At 38.8% G+C, this 26,914-nt stretch overlaps 1 protein-coding gene across 1 annotated transcript in view; it reads right to left on the reverse strand.

Annotated features, from left to right (window-relative positions):
- Positions 1-4,689: 4,689 nt before the first annotated feature.
- KLHL14 (kelch like family member 14) overlaps positions 4,690-26,914 on the reverse strand; it is a gene marked incomplete at its 3' end in the record, with an annotated part of 100,379 nt that continues 78,154 nt past the window's right edge. Inside the window, exons 4-9 of the mRNA XM_079717449.1 lie at positions 26,144-26,233; positions 17,947-18,025; positions 10,528-10,718; positions 10,288-10,446; positions 7,123-7,280; positions 4,690-4,830 (exon numbers count right to left, since the gene is read on the reverse strand). Of these exons, the coding sequence (XP_079573575.1) occupies positions 4,690-4,830; positions 7,123-7,280; positions 10,288-10,446; positions 10,528-10,718; positions 17,947-18,025; positions 26,144-26,233 (818 nt within the window). The remainder of the gene's footprint in view (positions 4,831-7,122; positions 7,281-10,287; positions 10,447-10,527; positions 10,719-17,946; positions 18,026-26,143; positions 26,234-26,914) is intronic.

Here is a 26,914-nt window from a genome sequence, read left to right on the forward strand (position 1 = left end):
CCCTCCTGCCTATTGCCATATGTCATTTTTTTTGTACGTAGGGGATTTGGAAGGTCACAGAGGAAGAGTCCACTTAATAAGTGAAAAAATGGAAGGAGAGGTCACAATCAAGGATCACTTTGCCTGAAGTGATATAATTCCCCTGCGCCTGAATAGACAGTCTTAAATGTCAACTGACTCCAGCCATCTTGTTTTGAACATCTTCAGTGAGCTGAAAACACTAAGGTAATGCTGCTACTCGTGCTAGTGTTAAGAACTGACATTTACCAAGTCCTTAATATATGCTAGGCAACAGCCTGGAATAGAATGGAATAAGCCATTCAAGCTTCAATTTGTAGAAGACTTTTTCCTTAGTCCTATCCCATTGTGCTGCATTCTTGAAGCACATTATCAGGACCTATCTCTAGAACTGAACCCTGTGTTTTTGCACCAAATAGAGCCAGCCAATATCGCCATTAAGAAACCCCACCCAATATGTGGCCCATATTTAATGCTTGATGCAGAGCAGCACTTTACAGCTGTACAAATCAAACAGACTGACTACTTGGATATTTTCTTCTTCTTGTTTTTTTTTAAAATAAATTTATTTATTTATTTTTGGCTGCATTGGGTCTTGGTTGCTGTGTGTGGGCTTTTCTCTAGTTGTGGTGAGCGGGGCCTACTCTGTTGTGGTGCGTGGGCTTCTCATTGCGGTGGCTTCTCTTGTTGTGGAGCACAGGCTCTAGGTGCGTGGGCTTCAGTAGTTGTGGCACGTGAGCTCAGTAGTTGTGGCTTGAGGGCTCTAGAGCGCAGGCTCAGTAGTTGTGGTACACAGGCTTAGTTGCTCCGTGGCATGTGGGATCTTCCCTGACCAGGGCTCGAATCCGTGTCCCCTGCATTGGCAGGTGGATTCTTAACCACTATGCCACCAGGGAAGTCCTATTTTCTTCTTATATTGACCTTTCTTATTGCCATTTTTTTTTTAAGCTTTATTCTTTTTGTTTTTTTTTTTTTGCGGTACGCGGGCCTCTCACTGCTGTGGCCTCTCCCGCTGCGGGGCACAGGCTCCGGACGCGCAGGCTCAGCGGCCATGGCTCACAGGCCCAGCCGCTCCGCGGCATGTGGGATCTTCCCGGACAGGGGCACGAACCCGTGTCCCCTGCATTGGCAGGCGGTCTCTCAACCACTGCGCCACCAGGGAAGCCCCCTCAAGTGATTCTTGACTCAGTTTAATTGATCTGAATGAGTAAGATGTCAAGTCCCCCAAACTCAGATGAACCTGTGATAAAACCCACACAGCTTAGGATTTAGAATTGCTTTTTCAGGTGTGCAGACTCTCAGGCAGCTGTGTGGGGTGGAATGGGTCTTGCCATTTTATTTTCCACCGAAGTTCCAACATCCTCTAGGTCAGGCGCTTCTAGAAAGTCAGGCTTGATCAGTCATGGTCTTCCTCCTACCTCATCTATGGGAACTCAGTCTGTTAAGATACCCAGCAGTGTGTATTAATTGGCTTTGGTATGCTTTACCAATCTTATTTTAGCTGGTTTGCTTGTTCATTTAAAAATATTTTAACCTAGAGAACCAGATTTAATCAGAAGCCTGGCATTTACAGTGATGCCTTCTGGGATATGTTCAATAAATACTTACAATGTTAATAATGATGAGTTTGTTAAGTGATGTAAGTGTCAAGCAGCTGGGAAAATAGAAATTTGACCCTTACAGGGGAGAACAAACACAGGTACTAATTTTAAGACCACAGACACAGCCTAAGTAATTTAAAAATCTGTTCCTATACTCACTCCTCCAAGTTTAGCCAGTTATAGTTTAGTTATGAACTTAAAATAGGTGGTCCCTTGGGATTAGGAAAAAGCCAAGTATATTTGCTTAACTGATCATGATAACTGGTCAGCACTAGAGCTTTCGGGGCTTCACAGTATATGAAAGAAGTTCTGCAACAACTAGCCATTGGCTCAGGATAAGAAGCTACTATAGAGAAGGACCTTTTCTTCTATGCTACACTAGCATGGAGAGCTGAAGATTCAGTGGGCAAAAGAAACTCCATTACTCTTGCTTCTGTAGAATACTACAGAGGGTCAAATGACCCTCTATCAGTTTAATCATTAATAATGGAATATTTGGCTGGGAAGCGTTAAATTCTTTCTAGCTTTCAGGCTCTTTACCTGGAAGCTTGCCAAAACCTGCAGCCACGTGCCTCAGTTACTCCTATTGTCTTCCATAGCCCAGTCCTTTCCTTGCCCTGCACAGCTTCTTTTTCAGATTTCTAAAAAGAAAATAAAATGGAACACTATATATTTAGATAATTGACCTAATTAAATATGTAATTCATTTATCCTAAGTGTACAAGTATTGTTTAATGCATATGGTGCTTCTAACAATTTCTATAAATACTTGGTTATCAGATCTTAAGTATGCCTTATTGCAACACTCTTACAGTAGAAAAACCAGATTCAATTCATGATTTTTAACTCACAACACTTTTCTCTGAAACATTCCATAATTTTTAACATTGTTCATACTACATACATACTACATACTGCCAGGAAGCTAAATAAACTTGTAAAGTATATCTGCAGAATAAAAATATTTATGCATTTACCTATTACAAACCTTCAAACAATTTAATGGGTAGATTTATACACATGCTTTATAAGTCAGAATAGGAGAGACAGTTGAATTAGTACATAAAGTTTTTATTTAAAGTTTTCCCCTTCCAAGCAAGCTTCATTTACACATTCTAATACTGTACAAAATTTACATTCTCTGTGACTTATTTATTCACTTTTCACTTTCTAATAGTGTGTGCCTTTCTGAAATACAGAAAGCTTTACTTATAGTTCTCATAAATGCTTTTATTTATTTTGGCTAGAAATAAAAAATAAATGAAGAACAAGTCCAAGGAAAGCAAATACCCTTGTATAAATGGTGACTTTCAGAAGAAATGGGGACCGTTGACATTAAAGGTTTTGAAGGAGACCTTGTATTCTTCATGACGTCAGATGGGATTTTCTCACAAAGTACTGTAACTTTTCTTTTTTTCTATATACTCATATGCGATCAAGGAAAAAAGAAATGAAAGTTGATTGCACTGGATATATATATATACATATATATATATTTTTACAACGGATCCTTTGGATCTGAACATACAAATAAATACAAAAACAACAAAGATTGCACTTTACTGTAGAAATGGCATTGGATTCTAGTACACCCGTCCGTCTGGACATGCTCCACAGTGAAAACTTATCACGAAGACATTTTTAATCTGTGGCTTCCCTGTGAGGTTGTTTTTGAAAGACACACTTGTTGAGGGATTCAACAACATCTCTGGGTGATTCACAAAATATTTTAGGCTTTGATTTATTCCTAACTATTGTTGTGCCCGCTCTGAAGAGCTTGAAAAGCAAATCCGTGTTCCTGCTAGTTTTTCTCTTTTGATGGGCCGCATTGACACTGTCTCATGCTCTCCTGGCCTTCTGCTCTTAAACTCCTCATGCTTCTCAAGACAGCTAGCTATTGCTCGCTTAACTGAGCCCAGGCGTCTCTGGTGATAACAAAGAAATGTGATGAGTTGGGGGAAAGAAGGAGGGTCCGTCATGGGCTTTTCTAGAGACACATCTAGAGCTTTTTTTAGAGCTGAAGGTGAGGAAGAGGGGGAGATATTTTGTTAGGAGCTACGGTTTGCTCCTGAGGCTCTTCAAGTTGTGTGCTTTAGGGACAGAGAGAAAAGGGGACAGTTCTTAAGAGAAATCTGTCTTTTCGTCCCTGAATTTCCGAAAGCAATCATTCAGTTTTCGTTAGGGGTTAAGTTTGGGTCAGATGTGCTATTTACAGAATATTCAATATTGCATGACTGTCTTTGTCAGTCCTATATTTTTGAAGCAAAGACCAGGTATATTCATGACTTATATGCTGCTCCAAATGAGAAAGCGTGAGCCTCTATAAACTGAGTAGTGACACAGCGTATTTTGTCTTAATCTTTCGGATAAAACTGAGGACACAGAAATTATGACTCTGGCTAGCCTGGAACCTACAGGGCAGAAAGCAATTGCTACAAGAGCCAATATCTTTCTCTTCTACATTCCCACGAGGTGCTGATATGGGCAGAAGGTATACGAAATGAAGTTATATGGAAACAAAAATGTTCCTCTTTAATCTTTTATGATTTTCTATAACTGTGTTGCCTATGGAATCTGTGAAGTAGCCACAGGTTAGGAATATAGAATCAAGTGGGAATTTCTGTAATGCAGTGTGAGTATTTTGGTGGGTCAAATTTTGAATCATTCATGAACACAATATCCTCAAAACTTCAACATAGATCACATGCAGGTAGACTACAATGCACAATACTGATCTTAGGTCTCTCTGGGGGGCACTCTCCTGTATTTTATCTTTCTCCTTTTGAAAGTTGAGGTCCATGTGAGGAGTTTTTATAAAGCTGGGGCAAGTTAAAACCAGTCTGAAATGGAAGAGTCTGTCACCACAGGAAGTTCGGTGTAATCCGAGTTACAGACAGAGTACCTGTTCAAGGACAGGTCTTTTTCTTTTGTAGCTTCTTGTAAATCATCAGAAACCAAGAATGGAGTTTCGGCAGTTGTACCATTAGGATGTATTGTTCCTATTATAATAGGGATGTCCCTGTCATTGCTTCCTAGAATGTGATACTGTTCATTCCAGGGTTTCCTGGTGTTATTTGTTGTAAGGTACACAGGCAGGCAGGATAACTGTTGCACAGGCTGGGCCTGCCAGTGGTTCTGCTACGTCTCCTTCAAGTTCTGTCCAGCTGCCTTTTTCTGGACAATAGCATATTGTAGATGACTTGTAGGCTCCCTGGAATGGCAGAGCAGAGAGCCTTTAGAGAATTACCACAGCAAGCTTATTTATCACATTTACATTAGGAAGACAATATTTTTTCTCTGCTCTTGCTAAAAACTTCCAAATGAAAGCAATGGATTTTAAACCATTGTGCTCTAAGGGAAGATTTGGGATTGGCAAGATTTCAAAATCTGGGGTTTTGTATGTGTGTGTGACTAATAATAAAAGTCAAGCACCTACAACACCCAAATGATTTATAAATCCCTTATGATAACTTACCTCAAGTTGGAAATTATCCCTCTGGCTTAAGTTTAAAAAAAAGGAAAAATTTATCTTTTATATTCTTTTTTTTTTTTTTCACTGTTGTGGCCTCTCCCGTTGTGGAGCACAGGCTCCGGACGCGCAGGCTCAGCGGCCATGGCTCACGGGCCCAGCCGCTCCGCGGCACGTGGGATCCTCCCGGACCGGGGCACGAACCCGTGTCCCCTGCATCGACAGGTGGACTCTCAACCACTGCGCCACCAGGGAAGCCCTATCTTAAATATTCAAATAAAAGAAGTAAATTGGATTTTAGATTGTCACCTCACTTTTCCATTTTTATCTTACTACTATAGAGAATCAGAGATGGGGTTCAAAACCAGTTTAAAATAAACTGGAAATGAAGACATGCCAACTTCTTCACACATTGACGTATTTATTTTGAAAACGCCACATGAGAAATAAAAAATGTCTTTAATCTTGTTTCCTTTGTCAACCTCTGAGGCTAGTGCTTGCATAATATTTCCCTTCCTAAACCAAAGCAGTTTTGTTTTGACCATAGGCAAGAAACAAACAAAAATCCCAACCAACGTAATCGTTTTCTGAAAGTGTATTCCTGGTGTCTGGTTCCAAACATACATACTCTTGCAGCTATCAATTTCCACTAGCAAAAGAGCACATGTACCAATATCTAGTGATATATGTCAATACACATTCACTTCCAAATAACTAATAGCTTTTTAAAGCTCCTCCAAACTTTATCTAACAATCTTGTTGGATGCAAAAGAAATAAAACTAATTAATATTATTAAAATCCCAAATTAATCTTATAAAACCAACACATATAAATAGGAAAATATAGGAATGGTCATCATTTAAAAAGTGACTTGTAGACCATTAGACCCTATGTGTCCTCTGATGTGATGTTATTTGAATTACACAGCCACCTCCTTACGTGTTCTCACTAAAATAAATAAATAAATAGATAGATAGACAAATATATAAATAGATAAATAAATAAATGGTACATAAATAACAAAAGAATTTAAAACAGAGAAAAGCTGAACTTAAGTCCTTATCTCTAGCTTCCAGTCTATAGGAAATAGGGAGATAGAGGACTATTTTTAAATGACAACATAGGAAATCATTAGGCAATTCGAGAGCATCAGATATTCTATAAGATAACTGACCTTGTTTTTTCAACAAGACAATGGCATGGGACAGGAAGAGGGGCGGGAGTAATTCTCCAGATTGTAAGAGATGTATGAGATATAATAAACAAATACAAGTGAGAATTTTTGGATCCTGATTTGAACATATCAATTTGAAAAATACATTTTTATTCAAGTCAATGGGATAAACTTGAAAATGGATTGCATATAAAAGAATTATTGTTAATTTTATTCAGTGTGATAATGATAGTGTTTACATAAACAAGTGATTTTTTTTAGAGGAATACTGAAGCATTTAGGGTGAAATAACATGTCTAGAATTTGCTTCAGATTGATTCAACCAAAATTTTTTAAAGGGAGGATAGATGAAGTAAGTACTGCAAAGCACTGATGGATGTCAAAGTTGGATGGTGCTTTAACAAGGGCCCATTGACCCCTCAGTTTTTTTGTATGTTTAGAAATTTTCATCATAAAGAGAGAGGAAAGTGGAAAGCAATGGCAAATTACATAATCCTAAATAGAATTTGTGGGTAACTGAACAATTAATTTCCATTTTTTATGCTTAGCTGGTCAGAAACTTTTCACTCTCCCAAACAGTTTTAATAGAACATTTGTAAAAACCACTTCAGTCTTTTAGTTGGAAAGCATGGGGGTGGGAGGGAAGCAGAGACCTACCGCATTCTGCGATACAATTGACCAGATAGCAAGACAGCTCTACAGCGACCACACTGAGTCTATTTTACAGCTTAAAGCAATTTACTGCGTGCATATAAACATGTTACTCTTAAAAGGTACTTGTGTGGGTGGTAACACATTTGGAGAGAAACAAAAAGGAAGCACAAATAAAAAGGAGGAGGAGGTAAATGTGGACACTTACCATACTCCAGCTGTAGCCTCCCACAAGGTAAATGCTGTCATCTAGCACTGCACAGCCAGGACCACTGCGACCCTCCAAAATGGGAGTCTGTAGAATATTCCACTGGTCACCTTTTGGGTCATAGCATTCCACGAGCATTACATCAAGGTGGGAGAAACCTAAGTGACATAGCAAAATGGAATCACCAAAGAATAAACTCTCAGGGTCCCAATTTAAGGCTAGGGCTTCTTTTTGCAAAAGGACTAGGGCCAAGAAGTAGATAATTGTGTCTTTGAAGACACATGTGTAAGCTGACTGGTGAAATTGGGAGACATGTCAGAAAGACCTAAGAAACAGACAAACAAACAACCCTTCCCCCCCACTCCACCTCGCCACCGACACTCCAACCCTGTATGCTTTGGATTACTTTAAAGCAAAAATGCCTGGCTAGATGTCATTGGTAAAAGCTGATTTACCTTGGAGTATCAGTAAAGGTTTATTTAAACCTTATTTAAAAAGTTTAAAATAGTAATAGCTAAAGCAAGCATTTTTTTTTTTTTTTTGCGGTACGCGGGCCTCTCACTGTCGTGGCCTCTCCCGTTGTGGAGCACAGGCTCCGGACATGCAGGCTCAGCGGCCATGGCTCACGGGCCCAGCTGCTCCACAGCATGTGGGATCTTCCCAGACCGGGGCACGAACCCGTGTCCCCTGCATCAGCCGGCGGACTCTCAACCACTGTGCCACCAGGGGAGCCCTAAAGCAAGCATTTTATAGACTGCTTACAATAAGCTGGTTGTTTTCTAAGTGCTTTGTATAAAGGAGCTCATTTAACCCCCTCAAGCATCCTGTAGATACCATTATATTCATTTTATAGAGGAGAAACTGAGGAACAGAGGGAGTTAATGACCTGAGTTAGTCATACAGCCATTAGATAGGCTGAGATTTGAATCCGGGTGAACAGGCTTCAAAAGTCACACTTTTACAGACTAAACTTTATTGTTTTTCTTAAGTGAATATTCTGTTCTCTCAAAATCTTTTACTTTTTTCTTTTTTTTTTACAGTCTGACTATATGTATAAACAGCTGTGATGATGTGAATGGTTTCTAGTATCTACTAAGGATCCAGGTTTAGAGTAGGGGGCTATCGTCCTCTGAAAGACTTTTCCCACTTTTGATAAAATTTCTCAGTAGCTGGAGCAGTAACTAGGTTGCAGAGAACAACTCATTTCCCCAGACTCCACTGAAGCCCTGCCTTTCATTTAGGGAGTGAAAAATCCTTAATAGGAGATTCAGGGTCACCGAGCAGATCAAACCTTTAAGGATTTTTTTTTAAATTGTTAAACACATGCTATGGATGTTTGCTAGCTGACAATCACAACACATATGGTAAATTAGTCAACATATCAGTCTCTTCAAAGTAATTAAGGAGATAGACCAAAAATCAGAAAAATTTTTACTCTTGAAGTGGTGGACAGACTATTTCAGGCCACTACCTTTTTACATAAAATAAATCACATAAGGGAGCAACAGAGCAATGTGCTTACTGCGACCCTGTGATATAATCCTTTCCTTTAACATTAAGAGTTTGATGATAATTGTTGAAGCATTTATATGAAATGGGGATTTGGGCAAGTTTCCCTAGTGGCATCTATGAGGATATGTGTGCCTTCTCTGTATCGAGTACATACGTTGATTATAACCCTCACAATTACCAAGGAAAGGATAATTACCCCTTTTTTACAGACATGAGGTAAATGTCTAGAGTAAGATCACACAACTCTAAGTACATAACTGGGATTCAGACCCAGGCTTAGATGCAAAATCCATACTCTTTCCTCCTTTCACAATGTCTTCCTGAGCTAACCTAATTCTGATGTGCATGTGCTATTTTTCATTTAGGTTGTCATTACCTAAGTCTTTTCTGTCCAAGTATAAGCTTAAATACTAAAAGTTCCTAAAATATTAGGCATTCTTGTGCAAAAGAAATTAGTAGAAGTCATATTTTAATGCAGAAAGCTACAAAGTTAATATAAAATACGTTGATGTAAAGGAATGAATGGTGTATGGACTGAAATGAAAGAGCACCAGTGAAAGCAAAAAAGAATGAAAAGGGAAGAGTCTGAAGCAGTAAAGATAAATTCCCTTCCACTGAGGAGACCTCTAAGGTGAGAAGCAGATCTAGACCAGAATATTGACATTTCTGATTGAATATGAACTTGGAAATACTTACTTAAAAATTACACTTGTCCAATATTTATTACATTTAGGGGTAAATAGGTATTTTGAAAAAGAGAAAAAATGTCTATATCTAACTCATGGTTTAAGATGGGTATATGATTGGAAAATAAATGCACAGAATCGCCTTATGTGTCATACCCAGATGGCCTGTTTCTCATTTTGTTCAATTTCAAAGATCATGGACAGTCAGAGCTGGAAGAGATTTTAGAGAACAACTTGACCAACTTCTTCATTTTCAGATGAGAAAACTGAAGCTCAAAGCAGTTCAGTAATGTTCTCAGAATCATAGGTCTCTCCGCTTTCCTGTCAAATTCAGTGTTACACACATGCACACAAACTACAAAAAAGTTGCAGTCACATACATACACAAGGAGGGAAACAAGCCAAAATATGGCTCTAAAAAGACTATGCTTTAAATGTTACTGATTTAAAAAGCAAATGGAAGGAACTTGAGAATCATAGATGGTTTGATATTCAACTCTTCAAAGAAATAATTCTAAATTTAGACATGAAATTCTACTGTTTTCTTTAAGAAAAATCACATACACGCTTCTTTGTGCTTCTCTGACTAAAGTTCTTTATGATTATTACAAAAACAATTTTCTGGAAAAAATCCATTACTATAATTTTGGTGATAAGGAATAATTTATTTTACTGAATTCATTGTTACAACAAATCGTTTGTGCTTTTCAGTTATTAATGCTCTAGTTTTTTAAATTTTCTGTAGACATCATTATTCATTTCTTTAATGTATGTGGTAACTTCAAAATAATCCTATCTGCAGGAGAGCCAAAATAAGTGCTTGCCCAAGGGTACTGCTAATTTGCAAAGAGTAGATTTTATTTGGTCAACCTTTTTACTTGGTTAACTATGATTATCTAATGAGAAACCCCCTTAGCAAGAAACATGAGATGCAAATGTTATTGTGATTAAAAGAAAAAAAAAAGACCTTTTAAATGATTTCCTCCAATTGCATACAAGCGATCATTCATTACAGCCAAAGTGTGGATGGCACGTTTTGTGTTCATATCTTGTTTTCGAGCCCAGACATCCATGACGGGGTCATAGCAATATAGCCATGGGACATATTCTCCATTGTGTACCCCCCCTGTGAATTAAGCATAGACACACAAGTCAAGAAAATGCCTTGGAACTGAACTTTGTAACACAAAGTGGATGAATGACTTGCCTGAAATGTATATTTTCCCATTGTGCACTGCTCCCGCATGAGCTGCCAGAGGCTGTGGCAAAGGGGACACATAACGCCATTCATTTGTTTCTAGGTTATAGCACTCCACGCTGGACAAGTAGCCAGTTTCATTCCGTCCACCAATAACATATAAATGTTTGTCCAACCGACATGCGTAGAAACTGGCTCTTCTACAATGAAAAAAACCAAAAAACAAAACAACCCAATGTAAATCACAAAAGGAGCCCAGTCAGTCATGGGAAGTGAGGACAGCCTGTTTCAGAAAGGGGTGCAGACCTTTGGATATTACACATATAGCTCCCTTCTAAATCTGAGACCTTGTACAGCAACCATCTGCAGTGCCCATGCTGGTTAAGATTATTGATACTAAAGTCACAGTAGAGGAGAAATTCACAAACTCTTTGTTTCAGCTCTTTTTATCTTGCTTTTTATACACTGTTAAAGTGTTCACTAATGTTTGGGATATTTGGTACCTTTTAAGGATATCACAGCTCAGTAAGACAAAGTGAAAAATGAGGTAGATAATGCAACAATAATAAATTATCTTGACATTCACTTTCTTTATGGTCCTTCAAGGGTCATTGTTCCCAATTTATAAGAGAACTACATCATCAAAATTTTTCTTCAATTATCATTTTTTTCTTTTTTCCTCCCAGTATGACTGCAAACAGAGAAACTTTTTCAACTGAATATAGTGTTGAAATCTTGCTCTTATATAACCCATATTAGGAATTTCATCTATGTAGCTTTTGGTGTTGATTCTTATGAACCTATAACGTTATTTTAAAGTCTCTTTTCAAGAGAGACTATTTATTAAGTTATCCCACCTTCCATCAAAGGCAAAAGACATGCAAGCTGTGTTGAAAGGACTGGAGACAGGGAGGCCAGTTCTGAGGGAGAATATAATCTAGGAGTGAGAGATTGAGGACTTGAATTAGAATTTTAGTAGAAGACATGAAAAGAGGTGATGCAAGATATTTTAAAGGAGGATGTAAGGCTTAGTTACTAATAATATATGAGAGCTGAGGGAGAAAAGAGGTTGGAAGAGGACTCAAAGATTTGGAGTTAGGATGACTAGGTTGAAATCTTAAGCAAGTCTTTGACCTTTTGTTTCTTTTTTTCTCATTCATGCTACTGGAATAATAATATTTCATAAGGAAAACATATGGTTCAATACTGAAAAAGTACAATCGTGAAGTGCCAAGCCCCTCAGAGAACATAATTTATGTTTATTGAATTAATGGTCTTTATAAAAATTGATGCCAAGACTCTTGGGCAATGTCAACAGCAAAATGAGGAGCTCTAGAGGTTTTAAATCAGGTAAACCTATATTGTTTGGAGATTTTCCAAGTTGTGTTTACTAAGTGTCAAAACCTCTGGGAAGCAGTATATAGCATCTTGATGAACAGTTTGTTCTCTGGAATCAGATTGCCTGGCTATATGACTTATTGGGTGTGTGGGCTTTGACATGTTACTTAACCCCCTCAGCCTCAGATTGCTCATCTGTAACATAGAGATTATGATGGTACCTTCCTCATGGGGTTATTTGTGAACACATGCGTAAAATGCTTGTCATAGTGTCCAACATTTTGTTCATGCTCAGGAGCTATCAGTTGATATTATTTGGGTAAAAAGGTTTTAAAAATCAGCTATCAGGATGTTTGCATATAAACTTTTCTGAATAGTATTTTAAGTGATGACTGAATTCTTTAGTGTTTTTATATAATTTATACCATAAATGTATGGCATATGTTATGGATGGTGATATATGAAGTTTTATTTTATTTTTTCCAGCTTTACTGAGGTATAATTGACAAAACTGTAATACACGTAAAGGGTACAATGTGATGATTTGATTTGTGCATACACTGTAAAATGATTTTCACGATCAAATTAATTAACACATCCACCAGCTCATGTAGTAACATTTTTTCTTGTGAGAACACTTAAGATCTACTCTCTCAGCAAATTTAAAGTGAACAATACAGTATTATTAACTATAGTTACCATGCTGCACATTAGATCCTCAGAATTTACTTATCTTATAATTGAAAGTTTGTACCCTTTGACCAATCTCTCCCCACTTTCCCCACCCTGATCCCCTGGCAACCACCATTCTAATCTGTTTCTTTAAGTTTGACTTTTAAAATAAGATTCCACATATAAGTGATATCGTACAGTATTTGTCTCTCTCAGTCTGGCATTTCACTTAGCATGATCACCTTCAGTTTCATCCATGTTTGTCATACACATGGCAGGATTTCCTTCTTTTCTATGGCAGAATAATATTCCATTAAATATATTCACCACATTTTCTTTATCTATTTATCTGTCAACAGACACTTAGGTTGTTTCCATATCTTGGCTCTTGTGAATAATGCTGCAATGAACATGGGAGTGCAGATATCTCTTCAAGTTACTGATTTTGGTTCCTTTGGATACAGTATATGTGAAAGTGGGATTGCTAGATCGTAAGGTTCAGTTTTTCTGGATAGTCCTAGAATTGTTAGCATCATTGATAGTTTGAGAGTAATATTTTGGCAATGGTTTTTTTTCCTATATTTTCTTGATGGTTTTGAAAGACATATGTGTTGTGCAAAACACAGAAAGATGATGAAAGGAAAAAGAGAGAAGGATAAAAGTAGGAAGGAGAATAAAGAGCAAGTGAGATAGATTTCATTAAATAAGGGTTGTTGTTATTCTGGGCCCTTGTCTTCTGAGGGATATATGAAGCTCTGAAATTGTAAAAAGAATTTTTAAATAAAATGTCATATATTATATATATATATGTATATATGTGCATTTTTTGGAATATGTTTGGTGAAAGATTTTGGGGGGAAGTTTTTAATCATATTATTAAGGGGATTAATAACATAAAAAAATTGGGATTTCCTGGTGTAAAGAAGTAAGAACTCATCTAAATATAAAATTAGTTTTAATAACAATAGCAAAATTAAGTGCACACAGATGGACCACTGGTTCCTTCCATTTCTCCAACCAGATTTCAATTGCTCTCTTATTGAATATGATAGGTCAAGGTTATTTTACTAGCACTTTTACCTTCTCAAGTTAAAATATTTGATTGAAAAGACTGACTCATGTCTACAAAAATCTTTACTAAAGTAACACAGATATTTCTTTGCATCGTTGACACCAGGGTAGATCAGTATCCCTCTTCCATATGATTCTATGACAGGTTTTGGAGCGTCTGAAATAATTAATTTACTAATTTTACTAATAGGCCATATTTAGTGGGCCAATCCCATAGTTTGGACCATGTGGGTAATGTACTATATTCTGAGTTCTTCTATGTATTATGTACCATATTCTGGTTTAGAAGAGAAAAATGTTAGTCATGACAGGTATGAAAATCCTCTATTTAATGAAGTTTAGATAGTGGAGAATAAGAGAAAGATCTTCTTTTGGCAGTGTGAACTCCTTTTATCTTGTCTAAAGTTGTTTTCTCACTCTTTCTGTTCTGGTTCCTTCCTTCCTCTCTTAACCCGAGGGAGCCTGTCGGAACTCTATTTTTAGCCCAGGCATTCCTAATCTGATGCTCCGTGTACTCCTAGCTTTATCCACACAGTGTCACTGTTAGGTTCTGAACGGGGGGAAAAAAACAATCAGTAGGTTTCACTTCCTGACTAAAAGTGCATTTTTATGCAGAAATTTTAATAGCGAAGGTTCTGAGTCTCTGATTTATTCCCTTGCATGCCCAAAGTGAGAATTCACGAAATGCATTATAGAAACACTGGATAGTTAATGGTCTATCAGCAACTGTGAACATTTGCTCGAGGCTAAAATTTTACGTACCAGATCTCTCCTGGGAATGCTCCCTGCCCCACCTACCCACACGAAAAGCACACCTGATTAGGCTGTTTTATTTTGGGGAAAAAGGAAGCTCAAGATTATTGAAGATTTTTTAATGGAATTACACTATTTGTATTACAAATTGTTCTTCTCTCCCTCCTCCACCCCTCCACCCCCTGTCCCAATGCCAGAGAGGAAATTCAATGAATTGAGATAAGTTTAAAAAGACTACCAATGACCTCTACAAATATATTTTGAACCTGTGTATTGTAGAGATCTTTAAAAGTTCTTTCTGACCCGTAGGTCAGAAAACTGAAATTGTATCTCAGTTTCAACTTTTGACTTCTACAATCAGGTTAAAAACAACAGATTTTTTAAAACACAATATTGTCTCCAATTGTTTCTCGTAAGGCTGCTAGAAACACAGTATTTAAATTTGGAAACATCTTTGTTGTATGTGCTTCCAGCTTTTCACCTAGTTTGCGAAACTTAAACTTTGTTACTGGTGCTCTCCAAATGGCTTTTTCTCTCCCTCCCTCCCTTCTTTTTCTTTTCTGTTTCCAAGACTAGCTAGGGGGTAATATCTCCACAAGAATAATACCTAAAATGTCTACTTTTTTTGAAAACAGCATTAAAGTCACCAAAGCATTTTTATTGATCCAAGTGTTCATTTTTGCCCTCTTCTTACTGAAGAATCAAATCCTAAATCTGAGACCAAAACAACTCATCAGCTTTACATTTATCTTTGTACTTTTGTCTAATCACTTCTGTCAGTAACCTCATAGGCAGCAGGCATACAATTCATGATTGACCTATGGTTGAATAAGCCTGGAGGTCACGTGCCCATTTCTCTGCTGAACTGGGAGGGTGTACTGAACTTTTATTATATTCTTTTGGAAGCTCTGATCAGGTAAGATAATCCTAGGAATTTGCCCAGCCAGCTCTGTTAAGAGTGGGTGACCCCAGAGGTGGCTTTCAATGTTTCTATTATTCTCAATCAGTTTAGTAACTTCTCAGCATAATAACTTCTCAGCAGTTAGGGAACAGCTAATGGAAGGAGGGAGGTGGGAAACTTCTGGTGAGTTTGACTCATGATCTATACAATGAAAAATTAACTCAATTAAATGTCTCAAGAAACCTCTTTTCTGATCTGAAGAGTATTTCATATATTTTAGATTTTTTTCCCTTCTTTGTTTAATCACCAATTAAACCATGCTGGTAGCTAACTGTACTTGCTATGTTGAATGCAAGCTCGGCAATGACAGAAAAATTTCATTTTAAGTTATGGATTGCTGCCTAGGTCAACCAACCCATAGGAGATATGGAGCTAGAAGATTGACTGGGCATTTGTGAGATCTGCCTTTTCCCATTCAGCTCTGGAAGGAGCTCTTTATTTGGTCTATCGAGCTGATTGTTCTAAATCTAAAAAAAAACTTCTTTTACTAGAGACCTGACATGATATACCATAATGACTTCGAAAGAAACGTTAAACAGTCCATCCTGTCAATGGTGGCTGCCGGGCGCCGACAGACCATGGCAGGTCTTTTTATCAGGTCAATGAGCTGCTAAAAATTGTCTAAGTAGGACCCTGCCATGATAGGCCATAGTGCCTCAGAGGAAGTCATTATAGAATATCAAGTAAACAATACACATTTTAAAAAATTACTAATTAGGTTTTGCAGCAATACTTCTCATCCTTAGGGGCTCTACAGTGAGATAATTGACCGCGACGTGAGTTATGCCTCCCAAACCCAAGGCGTGAAGGTTAATTATCGTGGTGAACAGCCCCCAGCAAAGGCGACCATAGTGATGAGATGCTGACATTTCAAACATGTTATTGATGTGTATTTTTAAAATGTTTTTTTAATAAAATCTTTTGGAATAGTTTTGATTAAAGGGTAAAGTGATGCAGCTACAATGACAGCAACTAGAAAATAACCCCAAAAGGAGAGAAACAAGGTACTTTGGAGAAAGACATCAGGAGAGGCTTTTATACATACATGTATACACAACAGGAGGATTGAGAAGTTTGTCAGGATATTGATTGACTCAGAATAATTTCTTGAGGTACCTTGCAACTAGACATTCCTAACAGTGTCTATGGTCCTTAGACTATATTGTGCCTCATCATTTTCAATGTATAGCTTTTAGTCTCCTGAAAGAGAGTTTTAATATGCTTATATGGAATGGGAAGTTAGATATTGTTTCTTTATAGCAGAGATTCATACTCTCTTTCTGTAGTAATGTACCTTTTTGAGGAATGGTATGATGTGAAAATTTCCTTTTAACTTTGAATTTATGATTTAGGATTTAACTTGATCTCAGTGTAATCTGATTGAATGTTTAAAGAAGGAGATGTTAAGGTTATGAAGGAAATAAGAAAGAAAATTATTTCTTAGTCCAATTGAGAAGAGGAAACAGGTTGTAGCTTATCGTTACTATTATATTGGAAAATTTGCTCAAGAGGATGTTGAGATATTATTTGAAAAGAACCAAGTGTTCAAACATTAGTATGTGAATTTACATGTGTATATTAAGAAATGGTGTCCTGCCTAAGTAACAGTCAGGAGAACTGAATATGTATAAACATAGTTGCCTTATTGTCCTTTGATACAAGGAGAACTGGGTTAGATAAACACTGCATACATTAAAAATGAGGGGACACTTTGCAAAACTCTTTTTTTTGTAAGCTGACAAATCTATTGATTTTGAATGTATGATGGGGAGATATTTGAGGAGGTAAATGCAATGAATTTGAGATTGTGAGACCTGAAAACTTCAATATTGAAATTTCTGCATCAAAGTATATACATATCATTGTGAGAATGGTGTTTTATATTTCAATGATAAGATTTAAATATATTATAACTAAGAAGAGTGGAATAGCCAGTGAAATTGTAGCTCTGCTTGTCAAAAAGAAAACAAAAACAATTCAACGTGGAAAAGGAAGACAAGTCATGGAGGGCATTATGCTAAGTGAAATAAGTCAGACAGAGAAAGACAAATACTGTATGATATCATGTATATGTGGAATCCAAAAAATACAACAAACTATTGAATATAACAAAAAAGCAGCAGACTCCCAGATATAGAGAACAAACTAGTGGTTACCAATTGGGAGAGGGAAGGGGGGAGGGGCAAGATAGGGGTAGGGGATCAAGAGGTACAAACTATTAGGTATAAAATAAGTTACAAGAATATATTGTACAACACAGGGAATATAGCCAATATTTTATAACTATAAATGGAGTATAACCTTTAAAAATTGTGAATCATTATATTGTACACATATATTGTATAGAAACTATACTTCAATAAAAAAGTGAACTTTAACTAGTAACAAAAAAAGGAAGACAAGTCATACAAATTTTTTCTTCCTCCATTGGGACAAATAATTGACTTCTTTGATTATTTTTTCCATTGAGTTAATAAGGCAGTTAGTCTAAGTTGGCCAGGCCAGGTTTTGTATTTGACTCCTGTGACTTTCACTGGCTCTGTTTAGCGTACCTTATCATGGAAAACCATTCAGCATCCTTGCTTCCAGCAAAGCAGCCACAAATGTTTCAGACCTAAGAAATAGACACTTACCTTTCTTGCATGGGTGGAAGTTGTATCCAGCTATTAAATCGGGGATCATATCTGCTGACAAAATTTGTACTGTGTTTTCCTGTAAAAATATATTTGAGACACTTAAAACTTAAATTCTTTTGTTGTTTTGCACATTTAAAAGTATTTTATAAGATGCCTCTGTTCTCAGGTTTAACAGATGAATTAAGTAGAGGGACTATCTAACACAGTATGAGAAGTGATAAGTCAGAAGAAAAATTTATGTGCCCCTTCAAACGTTTTTCCTTTTTTTCTTCTTTTCTCCTCCACTTTTTCTGTGGGGTGGGGATGAGTTGGAATAAAAATAAATCAACCATAATAATAAAAGCAAGTATGTTTATCAGACTAGTTTTATCCCAAAGTTAGGGTAAAATTTCTGTATTTTGGTGTTTATAGGTTTTAAAAACATGAAGTTATTGTCTATACATAATCAGTTCCAGAGACTAACTTGTGTGATATCTCTGGATAGAACCTTTTTCTAAATGATCCAAGAATTCTAGCAGTGGAAGAGTCTACTCTGTCTCCAGGGAAACAATAGCAATCACTACAATAAGAGTTTGCATTAGGAAATCAGTTGTAGGCTATGACTGTCATGCAAGTTCTGTTTGTGCATTTGGGGAAAGCACAGTTGCTGTGATGTATCACAAGTACATTTACTGAAATGGGAAACATGCGTCCTCAGAGCTGGTTAACCAGCTTATCTCCTCTGTTGAGCCTAAGAAACACAGTAATGCCTCCAAGGTATTAAAATGAATCTTGTTTTACATACAGATTGACACCAAAGCAAGAAATAGGAGCAAAAGTGTGTATTCCATTTTCTGTGAAGCAACTGAGATGACAATCATCTAAAGCACCTGAAGTTTTAACTCTAAAAGTCTGTTTTTCATTAATGTATGTGTAACTAACCATTGAAATATAGGTACCAAACTTCACCACAGGAATAAACAGATAGGATTGTATGTATGTGTGTGTGTGTGTGTGTGTGTGTGTGTACATGCACTCACATGGGCATGTATACACAACACAATTATTAATTGCAAGAATATATATTGAGTGCTCACTATGTGTCTTATGTGTTCTAGGTTCTGGGAATATGTTGGTAAACAAGAAAGACAAAGTCCTCGTTCTTGTAAATAAATAAACACAGACTTGTAAATAAATACATATATAATAATGCTATATTTTCTTTACCAAATGCCAGAAAGAAAAATAAAGCAGGGATTGATAGAGGGGAAGCCGGTTTCAGTAGGATGGTCACCTGCTCACAGATATCTTCTGCAAGCCATGCAAATATCTGCAGAATTAGCATCTCAGGCAGTGGGGAAGGTGAGTATAAAGTCCCTGGGCTGGCCATGCATTCAAAACCAGCAAGAATGCTGGGGTGACTTGGACAGAAGTCGAAGTATATCAAGGTCCAGACATGGTGTGTCTTGTGGACTGGTGTCAAATTTCATCTTTTGTCATAAGACAATTAGGAAGTCACTGGAAAATTTTGAGCAAATGAGAAACATGGCCTAATTTACCTCTTATCATGATCACTCTGGCTGTTGTGTAAAAAACTAGACCATACAAGGGCTGCTCTGGAAGTGGGGGACCTGTCACGAGGCCATCGCAACAGTCAAGGCAAGAGCTGGCTTGAGTGGAGGTGGAGGCAAGATATGGTCAAATTTGGGATCTATTCTATGGGCACAGCCAATAAAATTTTCTGATAGATTGAGCACTGGTATAAGAAAAAGTGAGTAATTAAAGACGACTGCTAGGTTTTTAGCGAGAGGAACTGGATGGAAGGTCATGCAATTTCCCAAGGTGGGGAAGACCAGGCAGGGGTAGTTGGGGGGTTAGGGAGAGAAGCCATGAGTTCTGTTTTGGACTTAACCTTGAGAGGACTATCGGATCTCAAAGCATAAGTGGCTGGTAGGCCACTGGCTAAATGAGGCTGCAGGTGCAAATTTTGGAGTCATTAGTCAAGAGATATTGTTTAAAATCAAAGAACAAGATGAAACTCTTTAGGGAAAGGGTATGGAAATGGAAGATAATGAGTGCTGGAATTGAGCCCTGGGGGAGAAGAAGAAAAACTAGCAAAGAAAAGGAATTGTCAGAAGCAGGAGGAAAAGTATGGTGGTATTTAGAAGCCACGTCAAATAGTGTTTCAAAAAGAGGAGTGAGCAACAGAGAACTGACCATAGGATTTGGAAACATGAGGGTTGGTGGTGACCATGACAAGCATTGTTTCAGTGGACAGGAGGGCATGAAAGCCTGAGTGGGGACGCCTCAGGAGAGACTAAGATGTAAGAAAGCAGAGGCAAGAGGATAAGCAATGCTTCTTAGGACTTTTGACATAAAAAGAAGATTATAGCAGGAAGATGCAGCATCGAGAGGAAATTTTATTTAGTTCTTGGTTGTGTTTTTCAATTCAGAGGTACTCCAAAGTCCTTGAGTAGGCAAAAGGGAATGAGGAATAGGCTTTAAGTTGGAGCAGAAACAGTAATAAGGGAGATATGTTTTATCTAAAATATATGGGTAGCTATGGATTTGGTAGCAGCAAGATGCAGATTTTATCTTTTGATTGCTCCTGTCCTCCTTGGACTAAGAAGCAAGGCTATCAGCTGAGAGTGAGGAGGGAGGTTTTGGAGAAAGGTATGTGAGGAGAGAGAAGGTGTGAAATAACTAACTCAGAGGGTGGAAGAGTGCATTGACCAGGGAAACTTAGTGGAGTTGGCTAGTAGCCAGCATGGTTCATTAGTAGCCAGCATGGCCGTATGGTTTTCTATGTCCACATTTAGTTGCTCAGGGGGAGGGGAGAGGTGGAAGAAAGTTGGGTTTAACCAGGACCAGGGCTTTACCAGGCAAGCATAATAGGAGAGAAGGACACGAGGGCTGCAGGCGTATGCACTAATGTGATTATAAGGATGGGCAACAGAATATAAGCTCAGTAAGGAGGGAAGTAAGGGCATGAGGGGATGATGGACAATGAAAAAGTGGTAGGGTAGAGTGAAGGAGGTGGCATTTCCAGGATAACAGTGGGTAGCTGCCACATAAAGGGGCAGCAGGTGGTAAAATCTGAAGACATCCTTTAAAGTGGTGAGTTTTAAGAATGTGGGAGTGGCAATGAAGAAGATGTAGAAAAGCTCTCGGCCTCCAATAATGTGAAATATAAGGGTGGGGGTGGGGAACAGAACATAGTCCCCATTGAAAAGGGTGGCTGGGAAAACAGTCCCCTCAGAGAATAGCCAGGTTTTGATTAGAAAAGAAGCTGAAGGGACCATTTAGGGAAGAGTTTAAGGATTATAGTGATCTTGTTGATGTGAGATCATGAGTTCCAAGGATTGCATGGGAGGGTTTGGATGGCCTGGTTGGGTGGTAAGTCAAGTTTTATTTGGGGATTACAGAAAGAGTTGAGGATTGCAGAAAGAGTTAAGAGTGCCAGGAGTGAGTATGACCCAAAAGACTTGGATCCCACAAAGGGAGGCTCCAACCCAAGGAAGGATGATGTCTAGAGTTGGTTTATAAGAAAGTTTTTGTAGAATTTGCAATCATCTCCCTGTAGAAAAAAGCCATTCTTGATAGTCAGGTTTCAAGGTTAATTCCCAAATGTATCTGAAGATCAGTGTTGTTAAGAAGAATGTAGAATATACACACCATGTATAAAAGTGTTTCTCTGTGAAGTTTGGTTTAGAATTTCCATTTAGAGGAAGACATCTGCCTCCTTTCAGCAATGGGACAGATGCCTTCACATGCTGAGCACTGGTGGTGGAAATCGGCTATTTGCTTTGCTTATTGTTGGTAATGCCAGTGGCCTTCACTCAGAGAAAAGGCTAAGCAGGGACTGGTGTGATTTCGATGGAAGATGAAGAAAGGGTTTCCAGAGGCAGAGTCAATGGTGTGAAAAAAGGGCAAGGATGGAGGATGGGAAGATAAAAAGAAGAAAAGTGTTCTAAAGTTGGCAAAGGATGTGCAGAGGGGATAATAAATCTCAGAAGGAATGAGTGTAGTAGAGTGAGGAAAGTGAGATAAAATGGGGACATTCATTTCTTCCTTGTGGCTTCCATTGACACTACTTAGAAGCTTGCGTGGGGTAGCCACATGCAATGGAATTTTGGAATACTCTTCACTCCTTTAGTTTCTTCTCATCTTTTCCATTTTCTTCTAACCCTTCCTCCACTTCTTCCCTTTTTTGATGATGTCCTGTCACCAGACCCTGTTGTTGACTATCATTTGGGAGATAGGTAAAATGGGGCAGGGGCGGCAGTTTTCAGCCAGTGGTGGAGGGGAAGGAAGCAGGAAGACAGGGAAATCCCCCGCGGGCAGTTTTTTTGGGAGTCAATCATCAGTAAGTGACAAATGTAAATTGGTTCTCTGTAAGTTGGGGCACTGAAGGAATATATGCATGTATATTAGCATATTACAATGCAGTCTATCACTAATGACAAGAAGGGAGTTAATAGGAGTTAATATCTATAGCTGAGTAGGAAAAAAATGTATGTATCCTGCTTATATTTCCAGTAACTCATATGTTTTATGATTTCAAATTTTGGTCCTGTAATCAAGATAATCAGTAAATAAAATTATATTTGTATTTTATGAGTACATATTTGTGTTTTATGAGCATGTATTGAAATGTACATTTTTGTATTTCATTCAAAGACATGCATCTCAGGCACCAATTTCATAAGAACTAAAGTTTAACTTAAGATTTCATCTTTGGAACTGATGTATACATAACATTTAAACTCATAGATTTTTAATTTTTCCTCCCTGTCAGTAGTGAAATTAAAGCATGTTGTATATTATTATAGGATTGCTGTTCTTTTTTTTTTTGTGTGTGTTACGCGGGCCTCTCACCATTGTGGCCTCTCCCGTCGCGGAGCACAGGCTCCGGACGCGCAGGCTCAGCGGCCATGGGTCCAGCTGCTCCGCGGCATGTGGGATCCTCCCAGACCAGGGCACGAACCCGTGTCCCCTGCATTGGCAGGCAGACTGTCAACCACTGTGCCACCAGGGAAGCCCAGGATTGCTGTTCTTTATAAGTTTTGGTATTAACTGCTTCCTTTTTAGTTGTATGAGGTATTACAAAATGAAAATCCTATATTTTTGAGATGATGGTGTCCCTTCATGGTTTTCTAAATGGGGAATAATGAAGAGCTCTTTGGAAGCCAGTAAGAGCCACTGTCCATGGTGATACAATACTGATTTAATTTCACAAGATCAAAGGCAAATGCACAATTGTTTAATATCTAATTAAATACATATGTTTATGTGAGGTGGGGAGTGTGATACACTGGTTAAAGGCTGAGGCTCTGGAGTCAGACAGGCCTACGTTGGAATCACTCATCTTCTTGCAAGCTGTGTGTCCTGGCAAGTTGTTTAAACTCTTAGGGCTTAGACTCCTCATAGTAAAACTAGAGCAATCATGCAACAGGCCTCATAGGACGGTCGTGAGGATTAAGTGAAATGATGCAGATGAGTGCTTAGCAAAGTTCCTGGGAAATAATGAGTACTCAATAAATACTACGACTAATACCAAAATGGTCAGCTGTGGTTAACCAGATGGATGGAATATGAAGCTCCATGGAAACCATTTAAGGGATGGTGGTGGATGTGTGTTTTGGTACCTAGCTGAGATACTTTTACCAGATTGGTACACCTGTTCCCTACCTGATGCTTGTTGGTTGTTCATGGTCACAGCTGCTCCCTCTCTAGAGAACTGCCCTCAGCTGAACTGGCCACTTCACTGCTCACCCTCACCCCCACCTGGGGGAAGGCCTCAGCCAATGACTGATTGGTTGACATGAGGTACAAAAGACTGGCCTGCTTGCCTCACAGTGTGACCAGTTATCCTCTGCTTAGGAGATGCTAATCAGTGGCTCATCAGCATTTACCCAGATCTATACTAAATGATCTCAAAAGCGAAACAAGTCAGGGACGGAATGACTCAGATTTGCAGGTGGAACTCCCAAAGTTCTAAATAAGGGTCTTACAGAAAGAGAGTTGTGAGCTGCTAGGCCCATATGGAGACTAAAAGTAAACAATATATAGTAATTAAAGTTTTACTAAAGTTCAATTTTGAGCCTCCTGGCGGCTAAAGCAAAAGAGACACATTAAATCATATGATTGGCGTTAGAAGTAATTGTTCAAAGCACACCATGCCTCGGTACTTTGGTTTGACAAGGACTTGTCACGCAGGTCTTCACATAGAGCACACTGAGTGGTGGCAGTGAAAGGTGCCCCCGCAGGAAATGCAATGCTGTGCTTTCTGTAGTCTTTTCTCACAGCATATTTGTTGAGGGCTTTAAACTGAATCACTGCTCCTCTCAGGGGTCGGGGGGGGAGGCAAATCAGTGAGGTCCAGTGGCGTAGTTTTATGGGAATCTGAATTAGCTCAACGATAAAATCTCGATTCTCTAGACTAGAGGAAGGAATATGTCCCTTACACTCGCCCCTGATCCCCCCAGCCATCCTCTCGGTTGTGTGTCTGATAGAAGTTGAACAGTAAGCAGTGGCGGGTTATTTTGGGCAGGGGTGGGGGTGCAGGGGTACACCCAGGGAGCAGGTTTTCTGTGTTGATGATTAAGGTCTGTCTCACAGGAATGGGAGGTTCATAGTGATTTGTGAAAACTGAGTTGTCGCCCCAAGACTGGTCTTTTAGCAGAGGCTTATCCCACGTGGGAACGGAGGTGGGCTGAGAGAGCACCATCATTAGAAACAGGACTTTCCATGGGACTTCCCTGGTGGTCCAGTGGTTAAGACTCTGCGCTTCCACTGCAAGGAGTGTGGGTTCTATCCCTGGACAGGGAACTAAGATCTCATATTCCGCGCGGTGCGACCAAAAAAAAAAAAAAAAGCAAAGAAACAGGACTTTCCAGCCTTCTCTTGTCATGTGTTAGTTTTCATCTGGCCTTCAAGAAAACAAACAAACAAAACCCCCAAAACGAAGTTCTGCAGATTCTTTTTTAGATAAACCTGCTGGCTGTGTACTGTTTCCTTACAAACGCTCTATTCTGTTCAAATCACTTCCTCGGAAGAAGAGATTAAACAGGAAATAGAGAGTTTACAGTGGGTTGTATATTGGCCAGGGTTTTTGTTTTGTTTTGTTTTAATATATCAAATCAGTCATTGCAAAGATAAGTTAGAGGAGAGATATTACATATTTTTGTTCCTGATCCAAATCTGTTTCTCCCAAAGCCCCGGAACCATCTTTCCAAAACTGAAAGATATGAACCAACAAAGCTGATCTTGAGAAAGAATGTCCCCTTTTCTTCAAAGAAATGTTCTTGGAGGGTGGCCTGGGTTGTTTTCCTTTAAGATTTTCTAGGGTGAACAGATGTAACAATTTTCTATAATTTGCCTTTGTGCAGATGCTGAAAGAGAACATTCACCATAAAATATATGCAGTTTATGTAATTTCAGCTGGCTGTTCTGGGGTTTTAAAGCAAAAATGTGTACCTGCAAGCTGTTTATGGTTTCTCACTCATAATGATCTCTGTTACACAGAAGGCTACAACTGCAACCCCTCCTTCACGTGCAAGATTTCCAAAAATATCTTGATAATTTTGTGTGTTCTGCAAGGCGCAGTGTTCTCCCTACATTAGGCTTGGGAAGTGTATTCAAATGTTGCCTTTCTCTTTGTGATACAATTATGAAGTAATTGCATCAACAGGGAAGATGGTGGATAATCTGTGGACAAAGCCCTTGCAGGAGATGCAGCAGCCAGAACAGGTGTCAAGTAATGAACGCTGCAAAGGAACTTCAGCTCAGGTCATGTACAGCGCGACAGCAGATAACGCTTATTTATTGAAACTGCATATTATTATCCTGATAAAATGGGAGAAAAGTGGTGGAGAAGGTGGTGAGAATTCTTAATAGTTGTCGCTTGCTACCTCCCTTGAGGGAGTCTGGGCTTACGCTGGTGGCATTTCTCAGGGGATGGATCAGGAGAGGGGCTGGGCGTCACGGTGAAGCCAAATCCCCAGACAGTCCATGAGTGAATGCACTGCTGCGTGTGTCCCCTGCCAGCTCAATTGTGGACCCTCCCTCTGTCAGCCCACTTCACCGACTACTTCGTTTGTCCCTGCTGCACAGAAATATGTTTTCCACGGTAATTACAAAATGGACTGCCGCTGGCACCTCTCATCACACACAGACTTGTTGAGCACCTACTGTTAAGTGGTTCAATAGTTACCATTAGGGTTCCATTGGTCCTCTCCGCCCAACACAAACAGGAAGTTTTCCACCTCCACAACGCAGTGATGGGCACTGTTGTATGGCATAACTGGAATTGAGAAAAAAAAAAGACGTATAAAATCTTCCATCTTCGGACTTGATACCTTGGCTCACTAGTTATGTGATTTCCCCAAAATGTATAAAACGTGAGACTAAGTCAGAAGGAAGAAAAGCACATAGACAAGCAGAGTGGGGCACCCACCAATCCACGGTGGCTCAGCGGTGTGTTCCCAGCAATTGCCAACCCCACCCCTTTTGATTAATTTTACATAATGTTATTCTGCAAATTAGTCAAGAACAACCTGTCGGGCTGCTTTCAATTCTTAAGTCCTCCTCATCTGCCTGATGATGGGGATCATGCAGTCTACAACCATGACGGACACTCCCAAATGGTCAGGGCTGGGGCTTACTTCTTGGAAGAAAGAACCCAGCATCCACTTGGAGCCATTAAGCTGCTCTGCCCAAACTTGGCTTGCTGGCAATCTTTCCATAAACAGACTCAGGGTGCTTGGTTGCTTTCTATTCCACAGCAATGAGCAAGCTGAATTTCCATACAGTTTTAAGTTTTTAAATTAAGGTCCTGCTGATTTAATGCCTTCTCCAAATGTATACGCTTAATTTCCTGTACAATGTCATTAGCAGCACAATCACACATTTTCTATCTATCTGCTTAAGAGCTCTTCTGGAACAAAGATAAAAACTGTCAGGAACATCATAAATATCCATTCCC

Source organism: Hyperoodon ampullatus (assembly GCF_949752795.1).
Source record: "Hyperoodon ampullatus genome assembly, chromosome: 13".
NCBI lineage: Eukaryota > Metazoa > Chordata > Mammalia > Artiodactyla > Ziphiidae > Hyperoodon > Hyperoodon ampullatus.